The sequence below is a fragment of the Ambystoma mexicanum genome, chromosome 9, assembly GCF_040938575.1.
Source record: "Ambystoma mexicanum isolate Mex_15411 chromosome 9, UKY_AmexF1_1, whole genome shotgun sequence".
Classification (NCBI taxonomy): Eukaryota; Metazoa; Chordata; class Amphibia; order Caudata; family Ambystomatidae; genus Ambystoma; species Ambystoma mexicanum.
This window is the reverse complement of record NC_090931.1, coordinates 665123419-665143737: the sequence shown is the minus strand read 5'-3', so window position 1 is coordinate 665143737 and position 20319 is coordinate 665123419. Positions and strand designations below refer to the sequence as shown.

Sequence of the window (20319 nt, the reverse complement as noted above, 5' to 3'; positions counted from 1 at the left end):
AAGAGAACTATTCAGCGACACCCATGAGCCTACACTACTTTTGTAAGCATGACTGATATTGTTTGTGCTGCAAACAATCTGCTGTTTCTTTATTTCTGTTTACATGCACTTGTATGTAACTGACCAAGGTGCACCAGCTTTGCCATTGTGTAGACTCACAGCACACAGTTACACCTGCAATTAAATGTTTGCTGCAACTGTGCGACCTGCCGGCGACCCCTTCACACTTTCCGTCACACTCCTCACTGCAGAGACGGTGTTTCATGGGTCATGGGAAGGCAAGCAGTACATCAATGAAAATAATGCAACTTTTAACACGGCCACCATACATTGGAGGTTGCTGTTCCTTGTTTTCCAGTGGGCCTCATAGAGCCAGGCGTGCGGCAGCCATCTATAGGTAGGTTTCCACAGCAACCCATGTAGTCGCCATGACTGTTTCAAATGTGGTAGGCTACCGTATTAATCCGTAGGCCTGGTGACAGGGGCGGTGTTAGCAGCGCACAGAGCATGTCCTACACATGTGCATACCTGTGCACCAGACAGACGTGTGCACCCACTACTATTTAAACGTGCATTAGAAGATGCGCCCAGTACTGGAGTCCAACGGCAACTTGCATTGTGATTGCACATACGGCAGCCAGGTGCGGTCTCCCTAGGAAACCTCCCTATTACTCCCCTGGAGCCATCTGATGCAGTACTCTGTGCCACAGACTCACCATGCATTCTAAACAGAAAAAGAACCACTCACACACTCCCCAACATTTAACATGTACAACTTCAATTTCTGAAATACAGAGACACTATTAGCACAGCGAAGGGGTAGCAATAATGGATACATACACATCAGCATTTGCACTTTGCACTTTTTTTCGTCATGAGGGCAGCCAAGGATTCCATAAACAAATGTTGATAACGGCACGTTATGGTTCAGTGGCGCTACCACAAACCTTTCACGTTCACAGACAACAATATTCTAAAGCAATGCTCTGGTTACAGTGCCCTACTAAAAACCTATGAGATTCACTAACACAAAACAGTGCTAACGGGACATTATGGTTACGTTACACTACTAAAAACGTATCCCCTGCACTGAAAAAACTATGGTACAGGAATTTTCTGGATACACTGCCCTACTAAAAACCTATGAAATTAACCCACAAAAAAACATTCTTTACGAGATGTTATGGTTAAGTTGCGCTACAAAAAACTATCACCTCCACTGAAAAATCTATACTGAAGGAACTTTGTGGATCCACTGCCCTACTAAAAACCTATGAAATACACCAACAAAGAACTTTGTTAAAAGGACTTGGTTGTGGTTAAATTGCACTACTAAAAAACCTATGCAATTCAATGGAAAAACGTTGCTACACGGGTGTTATGGTTACAGGTAAAACCGAAAAACACCAGAAATTCGCCAGTTATGGTAAGGTACGCAACTATAATTTGCGCTACCACTGTGCACTGCAAGGACTAACACCCATGACCTCAAAGATGACATCACAGATGTCCCATCGCGTCCCTTTAACGTTTTTTGTCATCTCAGATATATCCTTACCTTCAGCTTTGCTGCTTCGGAAAAATAATTCTCTCCACCAGAGGGCACTCCACTTGACGCTGCGGCGTCGATGTCCCTCGGCAGCATCCATCGAGTGCTGATGTCATCAGCTGTATAAATGCCTCGAGCGCACCCGTTGGCCTCAGTGCTGTTTTTCCATTAGCTTCGCTTCAGATCGATATAAACAGCGCTTCAGTTCGAACTATAATGTTGTCTTCATCTAATCCTTCCACACCGAAGACTGGATTTAAGAAATGCCAGAAATGTGGGAGAAAGATGTCACTGACTGACCCCCATCGGAATTGCCTCTGGTGCCTCGGTTCCGACCACCGTATAGAAGACTGCGGTTCTTGTCAGTCGATGACCCATAAGGCCTTAAAAGAGCGAAGAGGTAGACTGGCGGTGGGGGAGGAATCCTCAAAGTCTTCTTCGAGGGGGAGAAAAGACTTGGCTGAGTCTTTGGTAAAACATCATAAAAAATCTAGGTTGAGGAGTAGATCCAGGAAGTCCTTTTCTTCGTCTTCTAAAAAGGCGAAGAATAGACGACACCGGTCTCCCTCTTCCTCCTCCTCAACGTCGTCTGAGGAAGTTATAACATGTCAGTCGAGACATGACTCTCCAAGAAAGTGGGAAGCTTTCAGAGAATCTATGTTAAAAAATGTTGAGAATGCGGCTCAGACCCCCTAAAAAAAGTCTAACGAAGACCATGGCCCCGCTCCAAAAAAAGTGACAGGGGAAGATCCAAGACGAGAAAATCCGACAAAAAATTGTCAAGGGTGTCATCCAGGGAGTCTTCCCAGACACCTCATAGAAAAGATATACCTGTGCATAAATCGGAGGTAGAACTCAAGAAAATGGCATCAGACTCATACGTCATCAAAGTCCTCGTCTAGGACGTCCTCGAAGCCTCTATCGAAGGCGGTCGAGCACAAGGTGTTGATGACCCAACCTAAAAAGGTTACCTTGAGTGCACAATTGACTGTATCGAAGGCTGCTTCGATGGTCTCGACAGCTCCTTTGACAGCATCAACGATTCCTTCAAAGGCATTGAAAACTACCTCGACAATATTGAAGGTAGTGGCTACAACATCGTCGCCATCGACGCTTTTGTCGACGACCATTCCAATGTGAAAATCGATACGAATGTTAAAACCTATACCACCTGAAAAGGTGTTTCATTCAGAAGGTAGACATGATTTTTTTAGGACCATGTCATCTATATATGAAGGAGAGTCTTCGGCAGAAGAAGAGGTTTCACCTGCTGGTGTTAAATTTGGTACAAGACAAGTCCCTGAGGAATTAGTTGATCCTCAATCTAAGATGCAAGATCTATAGGAGTGCCTCCAATCAGCAAGTGGTCTGGATACTTCTCCAGAATATGAATTTTGAAAAACCTGACCCAGCAGAACATTCTGATGCAGGTTATAGAAAATGGATGGTAACTGAATTCATGGGATGGGGCAGAAATTCATCGGTCTATCAAGATGATGACAATGCTGACATCCGTTCAGGAGGACCTCAGCAAGACCCCATAATTCCTTTTCATGTAGCCTTATAAAGGAAAGTTAATACTGCATGGGAAAACCCTGAAACTATTCTGGCAGTAAATAAGAAATATGTATCAAAATTAGGGCTGTACCGAATAGCATATTTAGTATTCGGCCGAATACTGAATAGTTTGTCAACTATTTGGCCGAAGCTGAATATGAAGCCGAATCATATAGTTGCTTTATTTAATAAATCATGTTCCAAACTTCAAAAAACACACTTATTAAAAAAAACAAAGCACCAATTTAAATGCATTTGATACTTTTATTTCTCTTCATTTTAATTAATGTAGTATCTTTATTTAAAGTATAAAAGCCAGAAAAAAGCTGATTTAAACAAAATGAAGGGACCAAATGTACAGAAGATTGTTGCATATTCAGTGCGAGTTAAAGTAGGAGGCTTTACACATGCAAAAGGACTGCCGTTGTGAATCAGATGCATTGCATTCTCTATCCACTTGCAAAGTCGATGCGGTCTAGATTCGAAACTTCTTTGCAGCTCACACAGAAATGTATAAAATGGTTCATGTCGGCTCATGCAGGATACAAGTCGAGAGGAAATCTAAAATGTGTGAACTCCATCTCACACCTATTCACCACACCCAAACAAATGCTGCTCACTTTTCACTGGTCCTAGCCACTCCTTCTCGCCAATACACAAACATATGCAACTTATAATTCCTGATAAAATAATCGGATAATGTTGAACTCAGGACTCAGGTCCTTCAAAAAATAAAAGGGGGGACTATGACATATGTAATGGGAAGTGACATGACAGGAACTGAAAGTATCTATGCACATTTCTTTGTTTGTCTTTTCCAACTAAAAAAAAGTGCACATTGCCAAAAGAAAAGATTTTCCTGTATTGTTGCAGGCTAAGTATAAAAGATGAGCACCTTGTATGTCTAAGAATCTGTAACAAAACATGTCCTAAAGAGCAGATTACAATATAAGATATTTTTCAGCTGTGTGATAGCAATTTGTCTGGTCTAATTCTATTCAGTTTTGCAAACTGAGTTTCATGTTGTATTGTATTCAAATGAGAATGTCAAAGTATTCGGCCGGAGCCGAATAGCTTTTTTTCAGCCGGAATTCGGCCGAATACTTACTGGAAGCCGAAGTTCGGTACACCCCTAATCAAAATATAGACCCTATCCTTCAGATCCAGAATATTTAAGTAAGCATCCAACTCCAGAAAGATTGGTAGTTCAAGCAGCTACCTCTACTAGGAATGCTGCATACCCTACAATTCCCCCTGATAGGGATGATAAAAAGGTTGATGCATGGTCCATAAAGATTTTTAAATCAGGGAGCATGGCTTTAAAATCCACAAATGTGACTTACACCCTTGCAAGATTTACATATACTCTTCGGGACTGCATATCAGCGGCAGCTCAACACATCCCGGAAGGTGAGGAGCGTAATGGGTTCCTGTCTATAGTAAGGGATGGAAAGGAGGCTTCGGGGGAATGCCTTTAATCAGGTTTGGACACAGCTGAACATCAGTAGGTCCATGGCGTCTAGCACGGTGCTACACAGATTTGCGTGGCTAAGAAAGTCAGGTTTTGCACTGGATGTGCAATCCAGGCTTCTTAATATGCCATTTGATGGCTCGAAGTTGTTTGACAGCAAGGGGGATGAAAGTTTGGAGAAGCTGCAGACCTCCAAAGCGGCGGCAAAATCACTCAGTGCCGCTATACGACAACCTCAACAACGCTCCTACACAGGCTCATCTTCCTCGAGGGGTCATCCCTTTTGATTTTATTCCTCATTTGGGAAAGGAAGGGGACAGGCCAGTCAGAGAGGGCAAAGGAAATTTCCTCGGGGGTGAGGAAAAGGTGCTAGATCTGCCCCAGCAGCGGCATCTGTCCCTTCAGCCGCTGCTGCAGCTGCCACAAAACCACTCTGAGGTTTTGCCCCACAGGACCCCAGTGGGAGGCAAGATCTCACATCATCTGGAAGAATGGCAGGGCATTACTTCAGATGCTTGGGCACTGGAACAGTATCCCAAGGTTACTGCCTTCCTTTTCAAAAGAAACCTCAGTATCACCCACCGGGATACAACTCTGTAAAAAATCCAGATCCGCTCCTGTTGCAGGAAGTTTTAACTCTGCTACAGAAAGGTGCAATAGAACATGTACCTGTAGCGGAGAACAACAAGGGTTGGTATTCCCGATATGTCTCTTGCCAAAGAAGGACGGAGGACTGAGACCCATCTTGGACTTGAGAAGGTTGAACAAGTTCCTCAAAGGATAAGTTCGAGATGGTTACACTTTCCCAGATCCTTCAGGCTCCCCAACTCCAGGATTGGTTGGTATCATTGGACCTTCAGGATGCTTACTTTCATGTGCCAATCCATCTCAAGCACAGAAAGTACCGGAGGTTCACGATTGGCAATTCTCACTATCAGTTTCGAGTTCTGCCATTCGGGTTGACCTCTGCCCGAGAGTTTTCACCAAGTTGATGGCAGTGGTGGCAGCGAGTCTGAAGAGAGGGGGCATTGACGTCTACCCCTATCTGGACGATTGGAACAAGCCCAGGAACATCTGTCCAAAACTTGCCACTTCCTTCACAAACTAGGGTTTTCTCTGAATTTAAAAAAGTCAAACATGATACCATCACAGAAACTCCAGTTTATCGGAGCAGTCCTGGATACTTGGTCGGGCAAAGCCTCGCCTCCCAAAGAGAGAGCTCACCACATTCTGCAGATGGTAATATATTTCCAGAATGCCCATTGTCTACTGGCCTTCGATTTTCTCAGGTTGCTCGGTCTCATGGCTTCCTGCATTTTCCTGGTGCCAGAAGCCAGATTGAGGATGAGATCCCTTCAATGGGCCCTCAGGACTCAATGGTCCCAATTTTCTATTGCAAGTTCCAACCAGAGTAGCACAGGATCTGCAATGGTGGGCTTGCAGGGAACATATCCTCCTGGGAGAATCTTTTTGGCAACCATGGCCGGAGATAACAGTAGTAACGGACGCCTCACTCACAGGGTGGGGAGCTCACACCAACGAGTTGACAATCAGCGTTTTTTTGTCTCCATCGGAGTCCAAACTACACATCAACCTATTGGAGCTGAGGACAATCAGACTAGCGCTGAAGGTCTTCTTGCCCTCCATACGGGGAAAGAATGTCCTGATAATGACGGACAACACGGTGGCCATGTACTACCTCAACAAGAGAGGAGGAGTAGGGTCACTGCTACTGTGCAGAGAAGCAATGCAGCTCTGGTTCTGGGCAATACAAGAAGGGATCTCTCAAGCAGTTCACCTAGCCGGAGAGCAAAACACAGCGGCGGACGCTCTGAGCAGGCAGAGCACAGTCTCCTACGAGTGGGAACTAGCTCAGGAAGTCCTTCAAGAGATCTTCGCCCTTTGGGGAACCCCACAAGTGGATCCGTTCGCGACCAGTGTCAACAGACAGTGCAAACTGTACTGCTCAACGGAATTTCCCCTGAGAAGGAGCTCTAAGAGACGCATTTGTGGTGGAATGGGAGTTTCCACTTCTGGATGCGTTTCCTCCAGTCCCTGTGATCCCTCAGGTAATCGGAGATTGAGAAAGTTCAGGAAAACCATGGTCCTAATTGCCCCGGATTGGGCCAGGAGAATGTGGTACCCGGACCTTCTGGACATGTCCATCTGCCCTCCAGTACGTCTTCCAAAAAGAGAGGCTCTTTCCTCGCAAGAGGAAGGTCACGTTCTCCATCCAGAGGTCAAGACTTTCAACCTTCATGCATGGCTTCTGAGAGGTTGTGATACAAGGATTGGGAGTTTCCGGATGACATTATGGAGATCTTGCTAAGCAAACATTATCTAGATGGATAATTTTGGCTATAACTGAATGTTATAAATTGGCTGGGAAATATCCTCCAGATGGGCTGAGGGCTCATTCAACCAGGGGCATGGCAACTTTAAAAGCATTTCAAAGGGGTGTCCCTGTGCAAGATATATGCGCAGCAGCCACATGGTCATCCATGCACACTTTTATAAAACATTATGCTCTAGATTCGACCTCTTCTTAAGGAGCTCTATTTGCTAAATCAGTATTTCATTCTGTACATGACTAAAATTTCTGTACTCCCACATCCAATACAAAACTGCTTTGGGAGTCTATCTAAGATGAGGAATACGTGGGAGGACACAATCCATTCGAAGAACAAGTTACTTACCAACTGTAACGTTCTTTCGATTGGATGTTCCTCCCACGTATTCCTCATCAACCCTCCCAGCCTACCCCACAGTACAGTTTACGTGATTTACACTCTAAATTCTTTTAAGGCTTGGGTCATAAGAGGCACACCATTAACTACAATCCGTTGGTTATAATATACGAAAAAACAGAACTGAGGCCAATGGGCGCACTCGAGGCATTTATACAGCGGATGACGTCGGCACTCGACGGATGCCACTGAGGGACATCAACGCCGCAGCCTCGAGTGGAGCTCCCTCTGGTGGAGAGAGAAAAATGTACGAAGCAGCAAAGCAGAAGGTAAGGATATATCGAAGATGAGGAATATGTGGGAGGAACATCCAATCAAAAGAACGTTACAGTTGGTAAGTAACTTGTTAATATATATATATATATATATATATATATATATATATGCATATATATATATAGTGCTCGGGGAAGCGTGAAACGCGTCGTATTACAGGATCCCCCTATGGCTTCCTGCCTCTGTCTGTATGTGTATGCTGTGTGTCATTTTTGAAAATAAATGTGTCTCTAACTTTTGGACACAAGTTTACTTGACTTCAGCTTTTTAAGCATTGAAGATGTCATATGCCTCTTCCAGAGTGTGGTTTTTTTCTTCCTCTGTTTGTTTGGATATATATATATTGAATAAAAAATGACTTTTACAGAATATGAGCAAAGATGCAAATAAATGATCTGCCACAATTGACACTGAAGTTATTCTCTGTGTTCCTCTCGTTCCTCTCTGTGCAATGTTGTTTATAATTAAAACATCTTTTGTCTTGCAGCGAAATTAAAGGAGGAGTATGAGTATTTGGAGAGCGCATTCAGGACATACAAGGTTAGACCAGCAGAATAAGAAAAATTGATAAAAATTTGAAAAAAAGGCCATCAACAAGTTATTTCCCCCCCTTAACTCTGCTGTCTCATCTGGATCCCACCAACTCAAATAATTCTCCTTCTTGGAAAGGAGATCCCGGTGGATAGTTCCAAAGTAACGTTACTCCCTATAGCCATCATCCTATCCCACAACCTCACTGATTCAACTGCGCCCCCTCCCAAATGGTAGAAAACGGTCAGTGCATCTAGACATTTTTGCCATGTTTAGAGCATGGGTGTATGGTTTCTCCTGCATTTTCTTTTTACCTTTTTCTGAATTTTTTTTTTTTTATTTTCATTTTGCCTCTACTGTTTATTGCTATTCATGAAAGGTACAGAAAGTAGGTCAGCACCGCAGGCTCCTCACCAAAGTAATTGTGTGGCAATACCTGCATTTTTTGCCAAGGATTTTTCAGACACCATGCTATTCCACTTCTATCATTAGTGTTTTTTATGGTTTGTGACTTTGTTTATGTTTCACAGACGAGATGGTATTTTGTTGTCAGTTCTCTGTAAGCACCAAGTAATGGGGAGCAGGGTATTGTTGGCTGCCATAACTGCCCCGTGTCTACTGCTTATTTTAAATGTGTTTGTCAAATGTGATGATCCAGCGGCAGTTCTTTGTTTTCCTTGTATCTGCTCAACAACAAAGCGGTTGCCAATTCTGTGACTTTCAGTCATAGATGCATAGACTAGCTGTTGTTGACATGATGCTTATCAGGAAGATCAAAGATATGTTATGCACACCCTTCCACGATTCCCATCACTGCCCTGATGTTGACACCTTGGATCCCAATCCACAGGAGCATTCCCCCAAAGGTACAGCTGTGGGCATTTTTATCTCCATGTCTGCCATGCACCTACACTCCCCTCCAGCTAGCAGAGACCCTTGACATTGGACATGACCCTTTGTAAACCTAGTGCAAGTTGTTTAGCTATGGTTTTATTGTGGGCAGGTCATTTAGCTTGTCATTTGTGATAGGCTCCATCATGGTCTTGGTTTCTTTGTGCTTGGGTGTTATGCTGCAGGAGAGGTGTCCTCTACAGTGCTTGGAACACACACAGTTCTGGGACTCTGTCTTGCATCTCTGCCTTTGGGCTAACAGATTCTCTTGTTGCTGTCTTGGGAGCGTTCATTTGCCTTTGAACTCATAGTTGCACCTGGTTCTGGTGTGTTTGTGGCCAGTGTCACCTGTCAAGCTGCAGTGGGTCTGGTGAAGTGTTTTTCAGTTTGCAGGTGAGGGTTCGGTTAGTGGATGTAGACCCATAGTCTGAGTTCGTTGTTCGGAAAGAAGCAGATATTTAGAGTTTAGAAGAATAGTGTTTAGCCGATGAGTGTCTGAGATATGGCTCAAGATGATCTGTGTGCCCCCCTTTTCCTTCTCTGCACTCCCATGTTTGTCTTGTCATGTTTTATCTCCCCTTAAAAATAAGAGCAGCTTGTAGTAGCTTAGATGTACATATATGTGAATCTTTGTATTATACATCAATGAATTGACTATACTTTTGGTGGACATGCGTTATACTGTAATTTCAATGAAATGTGAATAAAAAAGACAATGTTTGTCCTGATTAGGGCACCTCTGATGGCTTGCTTGCCTGTGATCATGGAGATTTTCAGCATGCATTCGGGAGAGTGATTTGGTTTGTCTTTACCTTTGGAAGAGGTGATTTTGACATGCCTGGACCTTTCAGGTAGCAAAGTGCTCTTTCAGTGGGTTGATGACCGGTCTCCCTTGGGTCTTCATCCGATTTCGGGCTGCTTTCACTAAGGTCTGTTCATGTATTTGGAGGGTATTGTTCTTAAGCATGCTTTGATTTCAGCATTCTCTCACAGGTGGCAGAGAGTCATCTTCAAATTCTGCGAAAACTGGGACAATGTTCCCAGGAGCATGAGGTAGAAATGAGGAGCCTGGCCCACCCTTCTCTCTGACTACTAGAAGACCACCCTAGGGCTGATACCTGTCCTCTTGGGTGCCCCCCTAGGCTGGCCTACAAGTTATTGATCCCTCTGCCCTCCCCTCCCCATGATCTCTGATTCTTCTTTTCTTTACTGGTCTTCCCCACCCTTTTCCTGTCCTGATCCTCTTTCTCCTCCTTCTCTTTTCTAGACAGTTTTTATTTAGCTGTTCACAAACCTCTTCTTGGGGTTTACCTCCATCTGTCCTACATGCTTTTGTTAGCCCTATTTGGCTTTCACCAACATCTTCCTGACATCTCGTTCCCCAGCTCCTGAGGGTTCCAACTTCCACCTCCACTGCTCATTTTCCCCTTCTCCGATGTTGACATTGCACCCCTCTGATCCCACCTTTAACCTTCTTCTCAGATTTATTTAATAGAAACTATCCAAAAGCAGAGAGGGTGTGTCCTTCAAACTATTGGCCGGTAAAGTAGTATTTGCCTTATTTTGACAAATTGATGACAAATGCTATCATGTGATACTGGGCCATTTTTGAATGGAGCACAGCTACTTTACCTCAATGCCAGAAAACCTTATAGAGTACTATGCACTCCTAAACATTGAAAATGACCTCCACATGTGATCCCATGCTAAACCCCCGGGACCAAGTGGTGGTAACGGTAATCGAGTTTGCCGGTAATTCGCCAGATAATTGACACCAAATTTGTGATTAGGCTTATGTATTTTAGGTGAAAGAACATTCCTTTTTGTATTGTGTGGATCTTAACCATAAATCCATCTTACTTTTTAGTAGTGTTTGTTTCAATTCTTCAAATCAAAAATTCTATCTTCTGACACCAAGAATGTGTGTATTGTTTGATCTATTCACATTCTATTGCTTTATAGGTGAAGCATGGCTTATTCGTGGTGCTTTAAAATCCTTTCCTTTAAACAGTTTCCACAATACCAGAGTTCTTGCAAGGCTTGCCCATTTGGTAAAGTTTTATATTCTCCTTATTATGGCCTTGTGATTAATCTCCAAAATTCACAAAGTAATTATTGCTCCTGCCATGCTTAAAAAAACAAGCGACTGTCAGCTGTTATCAAGTTTTTGCTTATAATGAAAATGGGGGAAGGATTGAATCTACTGTCTCTCTGATTTGTGCCAGTCGGTTCAAGATGCTTTTCTGTGTAAAATCATGGAAAATCATGCAAAGGGAGAAATAACAATGATTGTTTTAAAATGTCAGTAATCAAAGACCTCCCCTCTGCAACTTTGTTATGAGAAACCAATAACATTTAGTTGTCTTCCCAAAAGGACCTAGCATCCATGGACATTATATCAGTTCCTTATCTTTTCATTGAATGCAAAAAAGGGCCAAACTAAAAATACAACGTATCTGAGAAATAATCTTGTTTAGTTTAGTAGAAGCCTATCATCTCAAGGATGGCTTTGGCTGTAACTAGCCTATACATGTCTAGCACTTACCTCTATAGATAATTATTAGAATGCACTTTTCCACTTGGCCAGTGGAATCCGCGGATTGTCTCTGTTCAGCATAAAGTAGATTTAAAAAAAACTGTTGTCTCACCATACTAAAGACGCTTACTCTGCTCATCCTACCTTATCCAATTGGCTACCGGTATCTCCTATGGACAGCCTCCATTTCAAATCCCTGTGGCTCATTCATCGAGTTAAGGAGGGTAAAGGCTGCCAAGCTCTGCAGGAGAAGATTAAGCCAGATTATCCTTATAGGTCTTTACGATCGGCCTCCCTGGCCCAGTTAGTTTTTCAATGCTGTGAAGGTCAGGCTTTTTCCGTGGCAGGCCCGAAGCTGTGGAATTTATTGGTGGTGGCACTTCCCCAGACTCAGGATTTCAGCAGATTCAAGCAAAATCTTAAGAGTTTTTCATCTTTGCTACCTTCCCTCAGTCTTCTTTCTCTGTACACTGATGCCCTTGTTGAATTTTGTTCTTTCTAAAGGCTCTACCGCAATAATAGAAAGGAGTGACATGGAACAACCTTACTTTGTCCAATCTCCTAATTGGTCTATATCTTTAGGCTACTGCATTAGTTATTACATAAGCCCTGGCAAGGGAAGTCATTTCACCAAAAGGCCTGGGGTAGCGGAAGTGACATCACACAACCCTTGACCTCTGATGGCATCACAGGAAGTGATTTCATTTGACCCCACCCCAAAGTGACATCACAGGAAGTGGCGGAACACGACCTTTCACCCCTTGACAAAACAGGAAGTGGCATCACATAGCACTGTTCCAAAGTACACTATGAAACATGTGGTTACGATCTCACTGTAATGTGATATACATTTCATACAAGAATGATGGATCACCATATATATTGTTAATATCAGTGTGTATAGGCCCATATTACCGAATTACTGTGAATGCAAGCAGATGTTCAAGGCCAAATGATAATTATTTGTTAGTATATAGCACTTATGCTTAAACGCTTTATATAGAAAACACATACATACAATATCGCCCAACCTGTGTTGGTACTCATTTGTCACTTCTTAAGGATGAAAGGCTGAGTTGGCCATGGCGGGATTTGAACCTGCAACCTGCAGATCACACACACACATCGCAGCAGCGAGCGCTCAACCCACTGAGATATCTTACCGTCTATAGCTATCTTACTGGCTATAGTAGAATGAGCAATTACATGGCTGAATGTTCTCACAGTTAGAAAGCAAATTACACTCTGTAGTGCATACAATAAAACTGGTAACTGAGATTTAACAGGCCGGTTCATCTGCAGGTCTGGTGCAAAGTTGGCCCCATGTCAAGCCTGCGTGGATCTACTTTTCAGGCTTCAGAGGTTGGCAAAATATATACCATTGGGAGGGTTTATAACTGTGTATTAAAGAATTTAGAGTAGTGCAGGGAAAGCAACCCACTCACATGGCATCCCGTACTCTGGGCACTTGTTACCACATAAATGCAAACAAACATCCTGAACAGCATGCCATGGAGATAGGAAAGATATACACATTACAACAAAGCATTAATTTTGGCACAATGAAATCGAGGGCCACTTTATATGCCATGGTCAAACATGTCTACACTGTACACAAGCTTTTAGACACAAGGATTTTGTCAAGTGAACGAGGACACCGAGATGGAATGTCTTGTGATGGATCGTAACGGAGACAACGCCAGAAAGAAACATGCTATAACTGCAACTTGCGAAAAGCAAAATACATAGGGCCTCATTACGACCCTGGCGGAAATCGAAAAACGATGGCGGAAATGCAATACCGCCATCGAATAGCGCTCGGTGCGATTATTACCCGTCACCGCAAAGTACGATGCCATTAGCGACACCGTAGTGAACGCCAACGCTAACTGCACCAAGTACGCGCGCGCGCGCCATGCCAAACCGTAATTACCACCATGGCGCAACGGTACGCGAATTCTGACCCTAGCGGACATGCACCTAACGCCATCAAGCACGGCGGAAAGTACCATTCCGCCATGGTGAGAAGTACGGCATCGCGAACCAACCGTAAACGGCCCCACTGAGTGCCTGTACACCGCTCCCTGGCCACATTGTACAACTCCCCGTAGGTGCAATGAAGGCACACAATGCAACCAGTGAAATGTACTAGTCATCCATGCCTGCCAACGAACAAATGAATATCAAGAGGGGCCAATGGGAGCTGCAGGGCACAGATGGCACGAATACAGAAGCCATACAAATGGACATGACCTCAGTCTCCCACCAAGAAACGCACGCAAACACAGGCACCTGTGACCAGCAATATTCCGATAATCACATCATTCCACCAATCCAACTGGCTGACTGGCATCTGTTACACAAAAGCTAATCCCCCGCCCCTGAGCATGACATCATCAAAACAGCCATATTGGCAGCCCTTATCCCTGACCTCACTGGGCTTCGTAGGCAAACGCGCCCAGCACAGTACCACGCAACTATACTCCGAAGCTGGAACCCAATGCAGATCTCCTCACAATACATCGCTCCCCAAATAGGAATATGCCACATCACTTGCAAAGAAGAACGCTACACGGTCCATATCAGAATAGAAATTTAATGCACAACAAATTCACCAAGTCCATACAGCCATTAGGCCATGAACTCCAAAACACATTTCACCATTGTGGGCTGCATCCGCAATAAATGACCAGCTACTTTTTGTGTGACGCCCTGTTCCTTCATGGTACACAGGGGCTACATTCTCGTACGAAAAGGCAACATGGAAGCGCCTAGAACCGCAGGGCCGTCCCAATAGGGAGGCACTAGTCCAGCTGAAAGGCCGAAATGTTGCTCCTAGCCACTAGTACTGCGTAAGGGCATGTGGCCCATTGGCGATCGTCCCATAAGATCGTAATGCTGCTCCACTGATTAACACGAAGCAGCAGGTGTCGGGAGTAAAATCCATCTGCAGGAGTGGCATACAGATGGCAGTGGCAAAAGGGGAGGAGATACCTGTCAACCAAATGAAATGAAAAAGAATAGTATGGCCATCAGAACTACATTTGAATTACTCACTTCAATGATCACACCAAATCCACAGCCATATGCATGCTAGCCCACTCCAAAGGATCATCACCACCCAAAAACCACTTGCGAATCATAACTATCTATATCGAGGTGAAAACACCATCACAAACGAGTGTACCTGTGCATGCGTCTGTTAAAACAGAATCCATCAGATGGGATTGGTAACGTGCATAGACACAAGTGTCTGAAGGCGCGTCGAGACAGGGAGGGCTCAACAAGGCCAGATAGACGATGGTCCCACTATGGCAGCCCTGCATCACATAGCGCAGGGGAGGCGGATAGATTCCAAGAAGCCCTGTACATGGCAAACTCTGTATCAAATCATCTGTCCATGCATCCATTCATCATTCCCTCATCCCGTAATGAAAACGCCTGTTTCCATACTCACATAACATGTGAAATTTCCATTGAGTCTGTGCGTTATGCAGCCTGCAAAATCCACTGTGCCCCAGCCCGTAATTCCAGTGTTGTGAAGTAACATGTATTTGGGAACGTCCGGCCTCATCGTCCACTTCGCTATTGCGCATCCCAAACTATTCATACCAATCATTGCATCCTCGCCATGGCCCCTGTCCCAAGGACATTGAACAATAGAACGTTATATTTGCAGTCAGACCTGTGGGCATCTCCTCGCCGCTAGCTGAAAACCGAAAGCGCCGCCCTTCGAATTCCTCATTTGCAACATCACGTCGAAAAGGCATCTGTGGCCGCTTGAAATCACAAATTAATCCATCTAGTGCGGCTGTGTGTGAAAATGGCAACTGCCTTCACTCACAAATGGGACGCCCCGCCCGTCGTTGAACCTCGGTACAGTGTTGCATGAGGGTCCACCGTTACTCGAGTACTACGTTCCACTGACCCTTCACAAGTCTGTTCGCGACTGCAAAGATAGTATGTGAAACAATGGGACCATAGCCGAATGAACATATCAACCAATGTTACACTGCCATCGGGTACAAATACATGATTGTAATAGCAAGATGCCATTCGTCAAATTGCAGCGTTGTGTGCGGGACGTGCTCGCCCAAAGGGGAGAGCAGCTTGCACAGGTGGAATGAATCACCACAGGTGGAGGCCATACAGCCTGAAAACACATAAATTGCACACCCAGTCTCCTCCCACAACCACACCCACTCCGAAATGCTACCGGCAGGACTAGCTATGTTGGCCCTGGGGGACCTGATAGCACTGCAAGTACTCCAACTTCAAGAAGAAGACGAACACCAACTACAACCGGCCGCACGGAGGAGACGCAGGAGGAGGAGGAGGGCAAGGCAGGGCCAGCAAGGGCCGCCAGCACAGCCACTACCACCACGCAGGCAGCCCGCAATCCCACGCCTCCGAGCACATCCGTTCAACCTCACTGATGAGCAGATCCACACCCTCTACCGTTTGGACCGGGACACCATAACCGCCATTGTGGACATGACACAGGCTGACCTTGTCAGCATGATAGCCCAACCGCCATCCCACCCCTACTGAAGGTGGTGTCTGTACTCCACTTCCTGGCCACAGGCACCTACCAGCACACAGTCGGACAGTTGCATGGCATATCACAGCCACTGTTCTCACGGACACTATTGCAAGTGCTCGATGCCCTCCTGCAGCACGCAGACGACTACATCTCTCTACCACGCTCGGAGCAGGAGATTACCAACACAAAAGTGGGATTCCATGCACTTGCCGGCATACCGGGTTGCATTGGTGCCATCGACTGCACCCATGTGGAATTGGTCGTCCCACATGCCATGGAGGCCCAGTACCGCAACCGTAAACAATTTAATTCTCTGAATGTACAAATGGTGTGTGACTCCAACAGGATCATTACACATTGTTGTGCCCGATTCCCTGGATCAACCCATGATTCTATGGTCTTGAGGAACTCTACAGTACCACGCTACATGGAGCGACACGCAGGGAACAGATCCTGGCTACTCGGTGAGTCTCATTTCATGCATGATGATGTGGGGTATGTGATGCGGCAATGACCTGGCAGGAAGGGGGGGGGGTGCGTACGTAGCAATGGCATTCCACATAATTCGTTTATCGTCCACATACAGGTGATGCCGGGTATCCACTGAAGAGATGGCTCCTCACACCAGTCCGGAACCCACGGGACCAGCATGAGGAGGACTACAACCATGCCCACTCACGTACCCGTGTAGTCATAGAACAGGCATTCGGCCTACTGAAGACTTGTTTCCGATGCCTCAGCAGGTCTGGCGGGGCACTCCTGTACCGCCATGTGAAGGTTGCAAAGATGGTGATGGCATGTGTCATGCTACACAACATGTGCGTACGTAGAAATGTGCCCATGCCCCCTGACGCAGAACTGCAAGCACCTGAAGATGGTCATGATGAGGGTGGGGATGTGGCAGCACCTCAAGGAGTCTGCGAGGCACAGGAGGGCCGTGACATTCGTCAGCATCTCATAGATGCATGCTTCTAGCACTCACGCCTGGTGGCTGATACATGGACACGGGACTCGTGGCACTGTGTGTGTCTGGTACATGCACAATATGGACTGTACGCCTATAATGGCCTCGTACACAAAGATCAATGTCCACACATCTCATTGGATTATCGTGCATTGTTTATGGCATATGTGATATCATGTTAAACACCCTATCGACCCGCCACCCAAGTGAGCCCAACACACCCCCTCCACCCTCCTACCTCCCCCCGAACACCAGTGTCCAAAGATGCTCATTGTCAGTGGGCAGTCGCTATTGCAAGCCCCCTCTGCGGGTATCAGGGGCACCCCTGCCTGTGGAGCGCAGGTTCCTCCCAGATCTACGTTGGGGGCTGCCCTGGACGGAACTTGCAACGGATGATGTCTCTGCCTGCTCACGTCCATGCATGTCCCTAAGGGTTTGTGAGAGCTCAGTGAGCACACGGCGCACTGCGGCAAGTTCGGCACATACGTCTTTGGACGTCGCATGCAGTTCCCCCCTCAGGCTCTCGGTGCTTCTCTCCATTTGTACTCTCAGGCTCTCGGTGCTACTCTCCATTTGTACTCTCAGGCTCTCGGTGCCACTCTCCATTTGTGCCCTTAGTGTCTCTGTACTTCTCTCCATTTCTGCCCTAAGTGTCTCAGTTGATGTTTCTATGTCTGCCTTAGTGCCCCCACATTCATCGGCATGGTCCTTGAGGAGCGTGGCCAGTTGCTGCTGTTGCACGATTAACTGGTCGAGGGACTGTTGCCTCTGCTGGGCCATGGCCATTTGCGGTGGTGTCACAGAGTGGCTGTTCACCTCATGTTGCCTTGCCACAGGGCTTGTGGGGGATGGCCAGTCGTCGTCTTGTGAGTGCCCCTGCGTGGTATCCTCATGGTGTACGGGATGGAACAGACAGGGGGATTGGGACAGGTCATGGATGGATCTGACTTCGACATCCCCGTTTTCTGTGTCGGAGCATGCTGCCATTAATGCAGTGTCACCTATGGTGCTGCTGCCACCAGAAGCAGTGCCTACTGTGGCATCCATTGGGGGGACCTGTGGTGGTGGTGTTGTGGGCATGCTGGCTGCTGGGGTGCCTGTTGGAGTTCCCTCCTCTGTGCTGCCACTTGATTTGTGCTGCTTCCGTGTCTTGATGCGTGCAGCTGAGGTGGAGGGTCTTTGGCCGTTGGTCTTGGCCCTCTTTGCAGGTGTGCTGGTAGGGGTGTCCTGGAGCTCGTCGTTTGGATCGGACCCTGTGGTGGAGTAAGGGAGGGCGAGCGTTATTAATGGGTCTGTGGGAATTGGAATGGCAATGTATCACATGCATTGGGGTGGTACCTGAGGGTGATTTGGGTCGGGGCCTTGGAGGTGGTTTCATTTGTGTGTGGAGTGAGGGTGCAGTTGTTTGGCAGCCTGCAGTTAGGGTGTGCCTGCTGCACGTGTAGAGGGTGTTTTTAGGATTTTTAATTATTTATGTATTTGATGTGAGTTTTAAAGTGTGCTATCAGGCCTATGTATGTGGACGTTCTCCTGGACATGTGTTACTGTTGCACTATGTGGGCACGTGGTACTTCACATGATTGGACATTGTGGTTTTGGCATTGTTTTATTTGGGACACCTACCTGATTCTTCGGATGTCTGCACTCCTTTCTCCATCCCTCCGACTCCCTCTATGCTCTCCATTCCAATGGTGGAGGCACAGATTTCTTCCCAGGGGGTCAACTTGATGGGTGATTCCGATCCTCCCCCGGTGGCTGTGGCAATGTTGCGGTTGGCAGAAGGTATGCTACGGACGCGTATCCGCAGGTCGTCCCATCACTTTCTGCATTGCTGTGGGTTGCGGGGTGCGGTCCCCACCGCACTTACCCGCTGTGCCACCAGGGACCATATGGCCTTCTTGTTCGCAAGTGCCGTCCTGGTCATTTGCGTGGAGAAGACGGCGGCAGCATTCTCCTGGAGTGTCTCTGTGAGCACGGTGAGTTCCTCACGGGAGAAGTGGGCCTGCCGCTTGCGGTCGCACGCTTTCTTCGCTACTTTTCCCATTTTTCTTGGTTTCACTAGGGTGGATGACGGATTGGGATGTGTCTCAGGGTAGTATTTTTGATGGTTGTGTGGAATTTGTGGTTTTATAGGTGTACGGCGTGATGTTTCCCGTTCCGGGACCATGCTTTTACTTCCGTTTCCGTATATTTACGGTCACCGTACTTTCCGGTTGGCGCTCACTGCGGTGTCCGCTGAGATGGGTGGCGGTATTGCACCTAGGGCGCCGTACGGCGGCGGTGTGGGCTGTTTTGGGGTCATTTCCGCCATCGCGGACTTTGCACTTCCGCCATGGCGTGGTGCTCGTGCCCGATGGGTCGGAATGAGCCGCACTTTGCTCCATCGTGCAATGGCGGAAACGCTATTTACGCTGTGGCGGTCCGGTCAGTCACTTTCCGCCAGGGTCGTAATGAGGGCCATAGTCTGAAATGGATGCTTATTCTACTCTAAATGCTTTTTGGACGTTTTTGTCTGCATTGTGAATTTGAGGTGTTTAAGAACAGACTAAATCAGTGATTCACCCCCTGAAGTGTGTCTGAAATAAACCTTTAATGAGTCTCACAATTATTGTATAGAATTCCAGAAAGACAAATTATTTGTTATTCCTCTTCTTTCTTATTTCGAGTCACTGCTCAAAGTGTTAAACTTGTGGAACCCCTGTTTTTTTTAATAAGAGGCCAGAACAAGAAAGCCAACCATTCCAGAAACCAAGAGCCACATGGCACTGGCCAAAGACCAGGAGTTTCAATTTTAAAAAAACTTTTTTTCTTTCTTCCTTTTTTAGGGGTAGCAAGGTAGACCATGGGGTAGCAAGGGAGAAGTTAGGGTCACAGGTGCGACCCCTGGCAACACCCAAATGACATCCCTGCCACTCGAATGAAGTGTCCTGAACAAGTGAATTTCTCTCCAATGACCAGGTTCCCAAGAATATCATCTAAGAGTCAAAATAAGCCTATCAAATGCTTTTCAGAGTCAACTTTTTAAGGCAAATGAAATCAATATAATCCCTTAAATTATAAGAGCCATACTTATTATAGAGCTTTGCATGTTTTTTTAACCAAGTTCTCTAAACTACAGAAAACGTTTTGTCAACATTTGAATAATGACTTTTAATATATCAAAATAGAAATATAGTACGTGCATTTCACTAGATCTTTATTAGGTTTTTGAAGTGAGCATTATTATTCACCGTAGCGGTCAAGGTTCCCTCTAA

At 45.9% G+C, this 20319-nt stretch overlaps 1 protein-coding gene across 1 annotated transcript in view; it reads left to right on the top strand.

Annotated features, from left to right (window-relative positions):
- Nucleotides 1–20319, top strand: part of FLACC1 (flagellum associated containing coiled-coil domains 1) — a 356560-nt gene that overhangs the window by 184055 nt on the left and 152186 nt on the right. The window contains exon 9 of the mRNA XM_069615462.1: nucleotides 8088–8140. Coding sequence (XP_069471563.1) covers nucleotides 8088–8140 — 53 coding nt within the window. The remainder of the gene's footprint in view (nucleotides 1–8087; nucleotides 8141–20319) is intronic.